The sequence below is a fragment of the Pantherophis guttatus genome, chromosome 2 (assembly GCF_059756535.1).
Source record: "Pantherophis guttatus breed Tessera chromosome 2, ASM5975653v1, whole genome shotgun sequence".
NCBI classification, from domain to species: Eukaryota; Metazoa; Chordata; class Lepidosauria; order Squamata; family Colubridae; genus Pantherophis; species Pantherophis guttatus.
The window spans coordinates 46,780,810-46,796,908 of NC_142064.1; the positions used below are offsets into that span (position 1 = coordinate 46,780,810).

Here is a 16,099-nt window from a genome sequence, read left to right on the forward strand (position 1 = left end):
TTACTTCATAAAAATATTTAATTTCATTTTCTTTTGCTAGACTTGCTAAACAAGCTGTTATTTCAGTACAATGGTTTCTTTATTTCAGAAAACTTTAGAAGTAGATACTTGTGTCAAAATGATTCGTGTTTTATGGGTATATTCTTTGATCCTTCTTTTCCATAGACTAAACTGTCCTTTAGTTAGGAAAAATTGGTTCTCCAATGCGCAGCTTGGAGAATCCAAAGCTTCGGGTAGTTCAGTAGTTGGGTAGCCTACACTGAGTGTGTTCCTTTAAGATATTTCTCTTCAGACACGCCCACTTGCTCAACAGAGTCCCAGTTTAGTTCACTCAGTTGAGCCTGTGACACTGTCTGAAAATTTCTCTGATATCCTACTAAACTTATTCCAGAAGCTTTGGACTCTTCAAGAGTTTTTTCCACATTATTTCATCAGGGCTTCTCCCTCAACATTCCGAAGAGCCAATTGCAGCCCACTACTCGTATTCTTCACCTCGGGACAGTAATAGATTCAGTAAAGGGCCAGGTGTTCCTGTCAACGGACCGGTGCTCCAGTCTCCAGTCATTAACATCCCAGGTCCTTTCCTCTCGGAGGGTGACCTTGCTGCTCCTGTCCCGCCTGCTCGGCAAAATGATATCCTGCCTGTCCGTCGTCCCTTGGGCGAGGTTTCACTCCCGCCAGCTCCAATGGTTCCTCCTCCCCTTTCAGAGGGCCAGGAGAAGCAACTCTTCCGCACAGGTATCCCTCCCGCCAGAGGTCTCAAGGTCTCTCCTCTGGTGGTCCTCCCAGAGTCTACAGCAGGGCTGCTACTTCCAAAACCTGCAGCGCCTGGTAGTGACAACGGACGCCAGCCTGTCGGGATGGGGAGGTCATCTCCTCTCTCACGTTGCCCAGGGTACGTGGTCAACAGAGGATCGTCTCAAAGGGATCAACTGGTTGGAGCTCCGTGCGATCCGCCTCTCTCTCCAACGATTTCAGCAGATTGTGGCGGGGCACCATGTCCTGATACGCACGGACAATGTAACAGCAAAGGCGCACGTGAACCGCCAGGGAGGGACCCGCTCGGGACCACTGATGGAGGAAACGACCCTTCTTCTGATCTGGGCGGAGGCGCATGTCCTGTCCCTTGTAGCGGAGCACATCGTCGGGACCATGAACATCACAGCGGACTGGCTCAGCAGGCAACACCTGGACCACGCCGAGTGGCGCCTTCACCCGGATCTGTTCGCCGAGATCGTTCGCAGATTCGGCATGCTTCTAGTCGATCTATTTGCCAGCCGCGACAACACACACCTCCCCAGATTCTTCACCCAGTACCAGTGCCCTCAGGCGGAGGGAGTCGATGCCCTCGCCTCTCTCTGGCCCAGGGGTCTCCTCTATGCCTTTCCCCCTCTACCACTCCTTCCTCGTCTGATCCGCAGGATAATAGCAGACAGGGCAGACGTCGTTCTGGTCGCACCCCACTGTCCTCGGAGGTCCTGGTTTGCGGATTTGATGGACCTGTCAGTGGCACGGCCGTGGCGGATTCCAGGGGATAGGGTCGTCCTATCCTGGGGTCATTCTGCACCCAGATCCGCAGTGGTTGCAGTTGACTGCCTGGCGCTTGAAAGGATCTTGCTAAGGAGAGTCAACGTACCTAGCAATGCGATCCCCACGATTCAGGCGTCAAGGCGGCCGTCAACGTGCCGCATTTACAATGCAACTTGGACCTCCTTCTGTTCCTGGTGTGCTAAATCCCACCTGGATCCAACGTCTGCTTCCGTTCCTGAAGTGTTGGGATTCCTTCAGGAAGGCATGGATAAGCACCTTGCGCCTAACACCCTTCGTCGCCAGGTTGCTGCACTGAGTACTGTCCTTTCTGCTTCTGCAACGCTTCCTCTCTCTCAAGACCCTATGATTCGCGCCTTTCTTCGAGGGGCAACCAACCTGCGCCCACCTGTTATACATCACTACCCGACCTGGGATTTGACTCTGGTCCTTCAGGCCCTAATGCATCCTCCATTCGAGTCTCTCGCTTCCATCAGCCTCCGTTTTCTGACACTTAAGGTAGCGTTCCTGGTCGCAGTTACTTCGGCTCGCCGTATATCGGAACTTGCGGCCCTATCGGTGAGAAACGACCTCTGTGTCTTTCACACAAATCGTGTGGTACTGAGACTAGACCCCTCGTTTCTGCCTAAAGTAAATTCCTCATTCCATCGAACCCAGGAATTAATCCTACCGGACTTCTGCCCCGAACCTCGACATCCTCGGGAGGCAGACTGGCACCTCTTAGATGTCCGACAGGCCCTGTGCAGATATATTAAACGAACGGAGCATTTCCGGAAATCAGAATCGCTCTTCATTTCCTTTCTGCCCGCTTCCATGGGCCGGAAGGTTTCTTCCACAACAATTGGGAGATGGATTAAATCCTGCATCTCCAGGGCTTATTCAGCTCGGAACAGACCGGTTCCGCAGAGGATCCTTCCACACTCTACCAGGAGCGCCGCCACAACGGCCGCCTGGGCCACTAATGCCTCCGTCTCTGACATCTGCAGAGCGGCTACCTGGTCATCCTTGAATCCCTTCATCAGGCACTACAAGGTGGACTCCTTTGCCTCGGCGGAGGCATCCTTTGGCCGCCGGGTGCTCCAAGCTGTATGCAACTCTTCAGACGACGTGCAGCAGCCAGTTTCCCTCCCTGTCTGAACTTGCTTGGGTAAATCCCGAAACTTTGGATTTTGCTTACCTGAATGTCCCTTCTCGACGCGCAGCTGGAGAATCCAACCCACCCAGCTTGGCTGCTGAACATTTCTTCCTTACGCTCTACTGCTCCTTCCTTCGTGAACAAAACTGGGACTCTGTTGAGCAAGTGGGCGTGTCTGAAGAGAAATCTCTTAAAGGAACACACTCAATGTAGGCTACCCAACTACTGAACTACCTGAAGCTTTGGATTCTCCAGCTGCGCGTCGAGAAGGGACGTTCAGGTAAGCAACGTCCATTCCATTGCTCCTTTTATATCCTTCAATGTTCAGTTTCCTATAATATCTAGGTCAAATATAGAAAATGTCACACGTTGTGATGGTATTTGCTGATTTATTTTGTTTTTAGGCACCTATTTATTTCGGCGCCCAACACTCTTAATGTTTTGTTTGTTTGTTTGTTTATATTTGCAGATAGCCGTCATTTCTGTTCTGGGGAAGAGGGACTCAGTTAAAATGTTAGTTTCCCAAATAACACTTTAAGGCAATGTAGCCCCACAACACTCAACTGCATTATGGTTACAAGCAAACTGCATTTTATCAATAGCCTGTTCCTTATGAACAATGAAACTGCAAATCATAAATGTATGTTTTGTTTTTAGGTTGTCGTATCATTCATTCTTGGTGTCCCTTTTAAATGTAACGAGAGGGAACCTATGTCTTCTTCTGATTTTCCTTTTCTGGCTTGTGGCCAAAAAGGCTATCACTGTATTCAAACAACATAGCAATCTAAAAGTAGTCAGTAGATAGTTGTATCCATGTTGTTGCTGGAAAGAGAAATCTTTTGGCACACTGATTGTTGTCCAAATGTGTTCTATGTGAAGTAAAATTTGGCAGTGCAGGCGATTTAGACTATTCTGTCTGCTCTTTCTAATATCTTTCTAATCTTGCTCTTCCATACCATTTACTACTAGGTATCGTTTCTAGAGCTATTCATGCTTTCAGAATTATTTGGAAAAGATGCTTTCATTTGCACAACAAAAGTATTGTAACATCTCTGTAAAATAACCACATCTTTTTTCAGACATGTCTGTAATTCTGGGGGAGAAAGAGATATGGCTGGTTTAATCAGTTACTGTATCATAGCATATGAAGAATCAGCTAAGCTTCAATAAATGCTTAACAGGTCCCATTACCATTTTTTTCCACAACCTCCCTGCTTTGCTTTTTAAAGCTCTTCCTGCAATTCTTCTTCAACTCATTCTGATTTGCCTCTCCTTCCCAGGCATTATCATGGTCCTATTTCTGTCCCATTTGTTCTGCCTTGTGACTTCCCACTTACTTTTTCTGTTTGTTTGCTTGATTTTTATGGGAGTGATAATAATAGTACACTTTAAACCTGGGAAGAAATATTTATTTGCACTTCGAAATTGATTTATGATAATAACTAGGGAAACAGAGTAAAAAGATAATCTGTACAGACATTTACAACTATATACATATTCTGTAAATCCCTACGTAGGCCTCAATAGGGGGAAAAATTACTTCTCCCTGGCTTAGTTAAGTTCAAAGTTGCTAAAGTTCATGGGTTCAAATACATTTAGAGATTTTCTTGTCTTAATTTATAATGGATTTTTTATCTGTGACTGAAGCCTGAAGTCTGCATTTATTTATGTTCTTTTTCCAGAATGCAATTTGATTGAAGGAGAAGATCATGTGGAAGTAAATGGGGAAGTTTTCCAAAAGCCATTTGTGGAAAAACCAGTTAGTGCAGAGGACCACAATGTGTATATTTATTATCCAACATCTGCTGGTGGGGGAAGTCAGAGGCTCTTTCGGAAAGTAAGACTAATATAAATTACACAAATCTAGTTTGCCCCTTCTTGTAAATATTCTGTGATTATGTGGTGATGATTGGATTGAAAAGAGTAGCATTCCATTCTGAGAGTTATCTTGCAAATTGCATTATCTGAAGAATTACAGGTAATTTGTATTTCTGGGCTTCATAATTAGAAGCCCAGATAGGGGGCTAGATAGGATAGAATGAAGTGGAAATAGTGGATATAAAAAATGGCTGCTAAATACATCATGGTAGAGTTGAACTGTAAACAAGTGATTAGATAATAGTTTAGTTGAGATTTCGTTTTATAGTCCTTCTTTCTGCAAAAAGAAATTTTATTGAATGTATTCCCCTCCCCACCATACAAATAAAGAAAATATTAGGAATACATCAATTATAGCGTGATTCTCAACCTGTGGTCCACTGATCCCTGGAGGGGCATGATGTCATCACAAGGGGTCTGTGAAGGCTTGAAGAAATATTATGATTTAAATCTTGAGTTAAGTTTTGATGGTCCATGGCCATGATCCGTGGCCACACAAGGTATTTAAAGGGAGTCTGTGAAGAAAATGTTGAGAACCACTGAATTACAGTATTCCTATCAGCCTGATGAGTGTTTTCTACCTTTCTCCCATAACAGGTTCAAGATGAAAAAATTATTTTAAAGTAAATTCTCTCTTCATAACAGGATAGAATATGCTATTCTCAACTTCTTTTCTTCATCTGAACATTTCCAAATGATTTTTAAAGTTTCACAACTCCAAGGAGCAGGGTTTCCTTGAGTCAGAGCTGAAGAGGGAGGGGGAAAGAGTGAGTTTCTTTTTAAGAATAGTGATTTTGTTTTATTCAGAAAAATGAAATAAAAATAAAGGATAATGTTAACAATAGGGTAAAAAATAGGTATACTGTATGTAATATTAAAAGTATCAGTCATGTACTATCAGTCAATCCAATAATACTGAGAGAAGAACAATTATAAGGGTTGAAATGAGGGGTCCTTGGTGCTCTGAGCTTGATTGTTTTCTTATAGATGTTTTATTACCCAAACCAAGTAACATTATCAATGTTACCGTGTTTCCCTGAAAATAAGACCCTGTCTTATATTTTTCTGAATCCTGAAATAAGTGCTTGGCCTTATTGCCATGCGCTCAAAAGCCTGATTGGGTTTATTATCAGGGAATGTCTTATTTTGGGGGAAACAAGGTAATAGGGAGTGGGGTTTGGTCACATTTTATACTCCATGGCCTTTCCTCTCAGTGTTGGGAGAGGTCTTGGTGATTCTTTATTGGACTGTTTACTGTTAGTTTATTTGTGGTATTGTTTAATGCTTGATTGGTGGTCTGATATCAATCTTGGTGTTAATCTCTGCTCATCTGGGAGTTGATTGTTGGTGGGGAGAATCAGCCAAGGTCAACCCCTCAATCCAATAATAGGAATTTCTAAAAAAAATTAAATAGTATTTGAGACCCTGGCTTTGTTCCAAATAACTCCTCTGCTCTCATATCAATTGCTAAGACACCTAAAATGCCTTCAATCAAAAATAAAGCCAAAGTTTTTTCTAATTGCCTCTTTCCATTTATTAATTAAATGCAGTTAAGATTGAAGAGTGAGCTGTGATCTTTTTCAGAAGGAGAGATTAAAAAATACTCTGATTTATAAATTTAGATATCTCAGGAAACCTTCCTAAAAGCAATTTTTTTTTTTTTCAGTTTGCACAACCAGTGTATTTTCCTTTTTTCTTCCTATCCTGTCACGGTATAGTATGGTAAGAATGTTGTATTTTGTTTTTATAAACATTTATAAATATAGTTGCACTCCCTTCAAAGGAGTTTTTAAGAAGAAAAAATGTGTGCGAGTATTTTTAGCATAAATTAACATTGATGGAAATAATGTATTTCAGATTGGTAGCAGAAGCAGTGTTTACTCTCCTGAAACAAACGTGAGAAAAACTGGTTCATACATCTATGAGGAATTCATGCCTACAGATGGTACTGATGTGAAGGTATAATTTGCATATTTAGGTTTAATTTTGGGACAGTCAAATGATTAAGGAACTTAGCAACTCTGTGAAACAATTATTACTGCTAAAGTATTGCTATAGTTAAATGTGAAACAGTTACATGCTTTTTCTTCCATGAAAATTAATTGTTCCTAAAGAAAATTAAAAATATATTTTGAAGAGCATGAGAGTGCAAATAAAGTATGTCTTTTGAATTGTTGAAATAGTTACATTTTTCCCTGTGTTGCACAGCTGCATATAACCTGCAGCTAAGGTTAATAATATTAAGGTATATTATAGCATAAAATACAATGAAAATAAAGATAAAAAGGAGAGAAAATATGACCTTTCTATTATCAAATAGTTGTACAGTAGTCTCAGTGATTTGATAACTTTCTACGCTTAGTTGCCTCTCTGAATTACTTATCTTTCTTTGAATTACCTGAATGATTTGTTCTCTTTGCTCCTCTTTGGACAAATTTGGAACATAGTTTTTTATAAAGTGAATTATTATGTCTAAATACTCCAGAATAATTTTTGCAATCTCTGTCTGGCCTTTGATATTGCTTGATCTTCTATTCTTTAGTTCCTTCTTCTGGTCAAAGAATATAGGACACACTATAGCCTTCTAAGGGATGCGGTGGCTCAGTGGCTAAGATGCTGAGCTTGTCGATCGAAAGGTCGGCAGTTCAGCAGTTTAAATCCCTAGTGCCGTGTAACGGGGTGAGCTCCCATTACTTATCCCAGCTTCTGCCAACCTAGCAGTTCGAAAGCACATAAAAAATGCAAGTAGAAAAATAGGGACCATCTTTGGTGGGAAGGTAACAGCGTTCCATGCGCCTTTGGCGTTTAGTCATGCCGGCCACATAACTACGGAGATGTCTTTGGACAGCACTGGCTCTTCGGCTTTGAAACGGAGATGAACACTGCCCCCTAGAGTCGGAATGACTAGCACATATGTGCGAGGGGAACCTTTACCTTATAGCCTTCTGTCGCTAAAGGCTCTCTCACCATGCCTGATCTGGCAGTTTTCCTGTGCACTGCTCCCACTATCCATGAATGGGTTAAATCCTTCAGCCTTTGGCAATAACTGAGTGAGAGCTAAACTTCCCTTTCCTGCTGTCACGCCACGCCCCCAATTCCATGATCCCCAGTCTTCACTCAGTTGTTGGCAAATGCTGAAGTGTTTTTCAGAGCTCTTAGATTATTTTCTAAAGTTTTCCTTTTCCTGAGAGAGTTGGGTTTTACTTTATTTTTGATTATTTGATTTTTACCGGGGATTGCTGCCTTCGAGGCACAGAAAGGAGGATCGCCTCGTCAGTTGAGCGGCGGCATCGGAGCTCCGACTGCCCATGCCTCAGCGCTCGGCAGCTGCTTCGCTTCCTTGCTGGTCTGCAGCTCGCTCGGAGCGAGCCCGGCTCACATTTCAACAGCAGTGGGTGGCTGGACTCAGCGGCCATCCGTTATCGCGGCTTCTCACCCGGCGCACAAGGGAGCAGCAGAGGTTTTAAAAAGACAAGCGGAGAGCGGAAATTTGTCAGTGGAGCAGCGGTGAGGAAATCAACCCCCCCTTCCCTTGTTGCGAGGAGCCTCTTCAGGCTGTTTTGGGCTATGCGCGGCATGTGGTAGGACCCTTGGGCCGCCACTGTGAGACCGCAGGTTCCCCAGCCCCTTGGATTTCCGCACCACATGCGGCCGCCATCTTGGTGGACCCTCGGGCCGCCATTTTGGTCACCTCATTGCGGCCAGCTCCTATTAAATCAGCAGTTTACAGCCTGCTTGCTCCCGGACTTTGAGGGGTGAATCTCATCAACTGCGGAGTTATTACTATTAAGGGCAGTTTGCCGACCTTCGGGCCTCATCTACCTGGAAGCACAGGAGCGATCTACTCGATCCACAGGCCCAAGGCAACAATTACCAAGGGGGACAGCTCTCATTTTATACTAAACAATCATTTCAGATTCCCCTCTCTCCTCTGACCTGGAGCTTGGAAACAAGGCCACCTCGCAAGGGGGCAAAATCTACCAGAAAGCACTCGGGGAAGCGGGCAGAGTCTTCCAGCTGCAAAGCCAGTGCAGAAAAGGCACCTCCCACGCAGGACAAGGATGACCTAAGACGCCATAAGGCAGTAGAACACCTGTGCGCAAAGGCTCAGAAAGCAGCGGTGGCAACACCAATTCAGGAGCCTGGTTTGCCTAAAGCTACACCTCCGGCACCTGGGGGGACAGAGCCCAGAATTACAAGTCTGGCTGATTTGGCCTTAACACCGGCAACCCCAGACCCATCCAAGTCGGGCCAAGCATTACTCCGTACCAAAGGAGTTTCACTTCGTTGCGGGGGCAACCTTTACACCAACGGCAGCTGGCCTACGAACACCAGAGGGGCCCCTGCCAGCAACTTATCTGGATTTTCAGTCCATGTTTTCAACTGCATTATCATCTTTCCTGGCTGCAGGATTGCAGCAGACCGCAGCGGTTTTCCCACAGCTGTTGGCGGCCCAGGGGGCACCACAGCGACAGCAGGCTCAACCTCAACCGTCGCAAACTCGAGCATCTTCTTCAGAAGACTCAGATCAAGCAGAGGAGGGGCCCGAGGACATCGAGTTCTCAGAGGATGAGGGCTTGATGCCCGATACGCCAGCTTTCATGGGTCCGTTCTGCCCTGCCTTGTTCAAGTCTCTCCTCCATAAGGCACGTCTCACGACTTAATTTGGGAGTGCCAGGGGAGGTCACAACACCCTCGCCTTCGACCGCGGGTCCCCACGATGCGGTCTTCAAATCTTCCAAGCCGGAAAAGGACTGTATCCCCTGCCCACAACTGTTCTCGGACGTAATCCAGAACCCCTGGGGGCAGCTGGCTTCCCTAACAACTCCAAGCAGCTTGGACAAGAAGCTCTACTGCTCGGTCCAGGAACTGGAGGACTTATTGGCACTGCCGTCGGTGGACCAGCCAGTAGCAACCTTGTCATCTTCCTCAATGGTTTCCACGGATGCCTGGGACGGCCTCAAAGCTGAGGACAAAAGGACAGAGTGGCTTTTCGCAAGTCACATCAGGCGGTGGCTTGGGCGATTAGATCAGCAACGGCAACTTCCTTTTTCAACAGGGTATCCCTCATTTGGATACGCCAACTACAGGAAAGACTTCCTCCCGAGGACACCAGGCTACATCAAGACATAAACAAGATCGTAGTTGCCACTGAATACGCCATGGATGCATCCTTAAATTCCGCGAAGTTTGCCTCAAGGGCACTTGCCTCGACCGTCACGGCAAAAAGACTGTTTTGGTTACGCCTCTGGAAAGCCGACCTTAAGGCGAAATGGAAGTTGGCCGCAGCCCTGTATAAAGCTCCCAAACTATTCGGGGCAGCTTTAGAACCCGTCCTACTCAAGGACAACGATAAGAAGAAAGTACTCCCATCAGCTTACCGCCGGCAGGAGTGCAGATACACACCATATACTCACCAGCAGCCCTTTTGTCTCAACTCAGGGCCCAGGGGGCCCCCATCACAGCGCACTCAATTTCAGAGCGGCGATAGACAGCAAGACAGACACCAATTTCGAGACCGCGGCCGGTCCCAACAATCCAAAAGACCCTTTCGGGGGTCCGGGTCCAAAACCGCTAGGAGGGGGAAGAGACGCCCGAGCTATGGGTCCCATCAGCGGGAGACTCCACTTCTTCCACCAGAAATGGGCCTGGTCAACAGCGGACTTGTGGGTGCAGCACACGATTTCATCGGGGCTCTCCATATAATTCTCCGGACCTCCTCCCCATCGCTTTGTACATTGCCCGGTTCCACACTCCAAGGAGCTCAGACTCCTGATGAGACAAGAGATCACACACCTGCTCGAAATAAGGGCCATAGAACCAGTGCCACCAGATCAACACGGCTCCGGGTTTTATTCAATCCTCTTCCTGGTACCCAAGAACTCTGGGGATTGGAGGGGCCTCTTAAACCTAAAACAGCTGAATTGGGCGGTCCAGTACCGCAGGTTCAAAATGCACTGCCTCAGGTCAATTCTAGCGGGAGTGAGAAAGGGGAACCTGCTCCAGTCGGTCGACCTACGAGAAGCCTATTTGCATGTGCCCATTCACCCCAACCACCGTCAATACTTGAGGTTCGAGTTCGCAGATCAGCACTTCCAGTACCGCGCAATGCCTTTTGGACTCTCATCAGCACTTCACACCTTCACCAAGTTGATGGCGGTAGTGGTGGCCACACTCCGAGCAATTCCAGTGCGAGTTCTCTGTTACCTCAACAACATTCTGATCCTCTCGTCGTCACACGACCAGGTGGGCAGAGACATGAATCTGGTTCTGAAAGCCTTCCAAGACCATGGCTTCACGATCAACTTTGAGAAAAGCCAGCTGCAGCCTTCCACCTGACTTCTTCACCTTGGGGCGGAGATAGTCTCAGCCAAAGGCCAGGTATTCCTGTCCACGGAGAGAGTCCAGAACATTCGAGACCTAATCCAGCAGGTCTTGACACGGGGGAGAGTTCCCTTACTGCAACTATCATCCCTACTCGGGAAGATGGTCTCCTGCTTCGGCATCGTTCCGTGGGCACGCAGACACTTACGGTCTCTACAATGGTTCCTACTCCCCTTCCAAAGGGTGGGCAAAGCCAACTCGAAACACGAGGTGATCATACCTTCTCAAGTTCGTCTCTCCCTCAGGTGGTAGATGTCTCCCTTGCTCCTCAAGGGCTGCGAATTCCTAGACCCAGACAGATTGATACTCACCACAGCCGCAAGTTTTCAGGGGTGTGGCGCTCACCTTCGCAATCTAGTGGCGCAAGGCCATGGTCCCGACGTGAAAGTCACAGCAGCATCAATCTCCTGGAGCTCTGGGTGATCAAACTGGCTCTACAACAATTTCAAGCTGCAGTACAAGGCCATCACGTCCTGATCCTGACGGACAACATCTCGGCGAAGGCTCACATGAACAGAGGGGGGCACGAGGTCCCGCGCGCTGATGTTCAAGTCCGAGGCTCTGTTCACCTGGGCGGAAACACATCTGCTCTCGATCAGGGCAGATCATATCTCGGGATTGACCAATGTCAGAGCGGACTGGCTCAGTCGGGAACTGATAGATCCAGCAGAGTGGCTACTCCATCCCCGCCTATTTCGGGACCTCTGCTCCCGGTTCGGGACTCCGGAGATAGATCCGTTCGCAACTCTGGCCAATGCACAGTTGCCGCGCTTCATATCTCGTTACCCAACGCCACTGGCGGAGGACTACGATGCAAGTGGCCCAGCGGCCTGTTATACGCCTTCCCGCCAATCCCTCTCCTGCCACGTCTCATTCGGAAGCTACTGGCTGAGAAAGCCAATCTACTACTAGTGGCTCCCAACTGGCCTCGAAGAACGTAGTATGCCGACCACATAGCACTATCCATAAGCCAACCGTGGCTGATTCCGCCACATCAGGTAGAGCTCTGCCAGGGGGCTGTCAGTCATCCAGAACCTCAGTGGCTTCAATTGGCCGTTTGGCATGTGAGACGGTCATTCTAAAGAGGGACAAGTTGTCGGATAGGGTCGTCAGTACTATCATATATGAGGCTTCATGGCGGGCATTCTGTCGCTGGTGCTCCCAACACCATGTGGACCCGACAGCTGCAGCGGTTCAAGACATCCTCGAATTCCTACAGACTGGTCTGGACAATGGGCTGGCCCCAGCTACCCTAAGACGTCAGACAATGGACTTATCTATGGTCATCTCATGTCCACCGTACCAGTCACTGTCACATCACCCACTCATCAGGGGGGTTTTGCATGGCGCCACAAATCTACGCCCCCCCCCCCCACAGTACACCATTATCCGTCACGGGATCTTCCACTGGTGTTGCGGGCCCTGATGTTCCCCCCCCCGTTTGAACCGTTGGGCTCAGTCGCTCTCAAGTACTTATCCTTTAAGGTGACTTTCCTTCTGGCCATTACCTCAGCCAGGAGAGTCTCAGAGCTTGCGGCGCTTTCCGTCAGAAGGGATCTTCGCATCTTCAGAGACACCACGGTGATCCTGCGCCTAGACCCTTCCTTCATCCCCAAGGTGAATTCCTGGTTTCACTGGGCTCAGGAGCTCATCTTGCCGGATTTCTGCCTGTCTCCTCGCAACCACAGGGAGAAACAATGGCATACCCTCGATGTTCGTCGCGCCCTTCGCCTATGTATTTGCAGGACTGCGGCATTTCACCGTATGGAAGCACTCTTGGTATCTTTCAACCCAGCCTCCATGGGCCTGAAGATCTCAGCCTCCACGGTGAGCAGGTGGATTAAGGCCTGCATCACTTTGGCATACGACTTGAACTCCAAACTGCTGCCCGGAAGGATTCTACTGCACTCCACCCGCAGTGCGGCTACGACGGCGGCCTGGGCAACACAGGCGTCAGTAGCAGATATTTGCAGAGTGGCGACTTGGTCTTCGTTGTCACCGTTCATTCGCCATTACAAAATTGACGCTTATAACTTGGCAGAGGCGTCCTTCGGCCGCAGGGTTTTGGTAGAGGAGGACACTGGAGGCAGTCAGCTTCCCGCCTGTAGAGTTTGAGCTTGGGTATATCCCATTCATGGATAGTGGGAGCAGCGCACAGGAAAATGGACGTTGTCTTACCTGAACGTCCCTTTTCTGGGCGCTGTGTACACTATCCATAGCCTCCCCTTGATTTTGGCTTCCTGCCTGGTGATTGTTCTTGTTATTGCTGTTTGGTTATTAATAAAGTTATGTTATTTTACCTGACAAATTCTGGTCTGCTGCGCCTTTGTTCAGACTGGGAATCATGGGATTGGGGGTGTGGCGTGGCAGCAGGAAAAGGAAGTTTAGCTCTCACTCAGTTATTGCCAAAGGCTGAAGGATTTAACCCATTCATGGATAGTGTACGCAGCGTCCAGAAAAGGGATGTTCAGGTAAGACAACGTCCATTCTATTTACATTCTAGTGCATTAAAATTCGTTTCTTTTTTTCACCATGGAAATGTAAAAGCATAAATCAGGAGACTTGGAAATGGAACTGGCTATGACGTGAAACTATACCTAATGCCATGTATTTAACCAAGACCTTTCCCTTTACCCTCCAATATAGGTGTATACTGTAGGTCCAGATTATGCACATGCGGAAGCACGTAAATCCCCTGCTCTGGATGGCAAGGTGGAACGTGATAGTGAAGGCAAAGAAGTGAGGTACCCAGTGATACTTAATGCACGGGAAAAGCTAATAGCTTGGAAAGTATGCCTGGCTTTTAAGGTAACAAGATTACAATAACATACATCTCAAAGCAAATTATCATTTTCTGAAATTATTGCCTATTCCAGGGGTCAGAACCCTTTTCAGGTCTTGGATACAATTGAATGATTTCACATGATGGGCCAGATAACCCTTTCCCCCCAGATGGTCAAATATCGTGAAATTTAAAATGAGAATGGTAATCTCATAAAATACAGGCATTTTAAAAAAAAATTGTTCAATTTTGCAAAATAGCACAATTATGATATGGCAAGCAGTTCAGCATTGGTAAGATCATATTGCTGACCCCTGGTATGAAAAATGTGCAGAAAATTGTTTTTGTTCTTTTTAATATAGAAGATATCCTGCTTTCCAATTATTACTGTTTTTTTCTGTGTTTCTTCCTCCTGCTTTGATCAGCTGAAAAAAATCTATTAATAAAATCTATAAACGAAAACTCTTTACATCAACATGGGAATAAGCCCCTATAAATAGATGTTTTGCATTTCTTAGAGCTGTTTCTACTGTTAACTTGTTTTATAAAGGTTTTTTGAAATTTCAGACAAGAATAGGAGAAGAATTTAGATGAATGTTAAATTCAAAAAGATGCCCTTCCAAATGTCTGATTTAAACATAGATTAAGACAGGATAAGCATTTAAAGAGATACAAGACAACAGAACACTATCCTGTGATATTTTAGATTAATAATATGTTTCTGCTACATAGTTATTGCATTTTACATGTCTGTAGATAATATTTTGCAAGTTTTGAGCACGTCGTTGCTTTCTCTGATAGCAAACAGTTTGTGGATTTGACTTGTTGCGTGCAAATGGGCAATCCTACGTCTGTGATGTCAATGGCTTCAGTTTTGTGAAGAATTCTATGAAGTATTATGATGATTGCGCTAAAATCCTTGGGTAAGTGTTTAAAGAACTTGAGTGGGTTTGAGACACTATTATTGACCCATAAGGATCCTTGGTTTGACTTGAGTTCCAGATTTCTCCATTTCCCATGTTTGTCATTTTTGTGCTATAAAATCTCAATTAATAAAAAAAATAATTTTCTAGTGATGCTTTGCGGGAACAATATTGGATAAAATCTCAGGAGGTCAACTTTTAAAAGAGTTATTAAGATGTGCTTACTTTGTGCAAACAAGTATATAATATATATATATATATATATATATATATATATATATATATATATATATATATATATATATAAATAAAAATGTGACAATTGGACATTTTAGAAGTCTAACTTTGAAAGTGATTTTTGTAGAATAAGCAACTTCCATAGCTTATAGCTTTTGACTTCCTGACAGCCTTAATAAATATGTCCTCACATAATCATTTTTAACCAGAAGTCTTAATTTGTCGAATGATAATGATTGGAAATTCTCAAAATTGTTCAGAGGAGTTTCGTTACTGAGGTGTAAAAAAGCTAATATATTTAATTATTAAAATTGTAGTTAGATATTATTGCTACAAATTATTTATTTCATGGCATGTAAATATTATTTAGATAAATTAAAACATTTTAATTCAAGAAATCATTTTCTTTTCCTCTTTCAGAAATATGGTTATGAGAGAACTTGCTCCACAATTTCAGATCCCTTGGTCTATACCTTTGGAAGCAGAAGATATTCCTATTGTGCCAACCACCTCAGGAACAATGTAAGAAGAAAATATTTGCATAAAATTGCACCAAGATTTTTTTTCTTATCCATGTTAGGTTCTGTAAATATACATATTCCATAGATAATAACTTGTCAGGCTCAAGAAACCAAGAACAACACAGGGATCTGCTCAGAGTAGTTTCTTTATTATTGCTCACCAATAACCAGGAATTTGGAAAGACTGAAGCGCAATCTGCATAACTATTAGATAAACCTTGTGAAAGGTTAAGGAGGATCCTCTTCCTGCGTGCCAGAGATTCCAGGCTGACTTGCCTCTTTGTTCCTTGGGAAAGATCCCTTCCTCATACACCACATTCCACCACATAGCTATAGCAGAACAGCTGAGCCTATCAAGTGGAAAGCTAGGTATCTCCAGTCCTCCTCCCCAAGTAGGCCTGTGGACTTCACATTATGGTTAAACCTTTTGCTTTAGGTTATGGATTTGTAATTGTCTCACAACCTATACCCAGGGGTGTCAAACTTGCGGCCCATGGGCCGGATGCGTTACATGCTGGCCCTGCCCACACCCGGTTTAGCGAAGGGGAAAAAAGTCACGATATGTCACGTGACGACGCGAGTTTGACATCTCTGACCTATATTGTGTTTTTGGCAACTATATCTTAAAAATGGCAAAAAAATAAATGATGTTGATAATGTAAACTGCCCCTGTGTGACGTACAGTCATGAG

At 45.3% G+C, this 16,099-nt stretch overlaps 1 protein-coding gene across 15 annotated transcripts in view; it reads left to right on the top strand.

Moving 5' to 3' along the window:
• The window catches only part of PPIP5K2 (diphosphoinositol pentakisphosphate kinase 2), a 63,364-nt gene that overhangs the window by 12,674 nt on the left and 34,591 nt on the right, over positions 1-16,099 (top strand). For all 15 annotated transcript variants that reach the window (XR_015732164.1, XM_034432692.2, XM_034432693.2 and 12 more), the window contains exons 6-10: positions 4,366-4,520; positions 6,419-6,520; positions 13,592-13,753; positions 14,529-14,650; positions 15,308-15,409. Coding sequence is in view for 14 of the 15 variants with exons in the window: in XM_034432692.2 (XP_034288583.1) it covers positions 4,366-4,520; positions 6,419-6,520; positions 13,592-13,753; positions 14,529-14,650; positions 15,308-15,409 (643 nt within the window). In the remaining variant the exon portion in view is untranslated. The remainder of the gene's footprint in view (positions 1-4,365; positions 4,521-6,418; positions 6,521-13,591; positions 13,754-14,528; positions 14,651-15,307; positions 15,410-16,099) is intronic.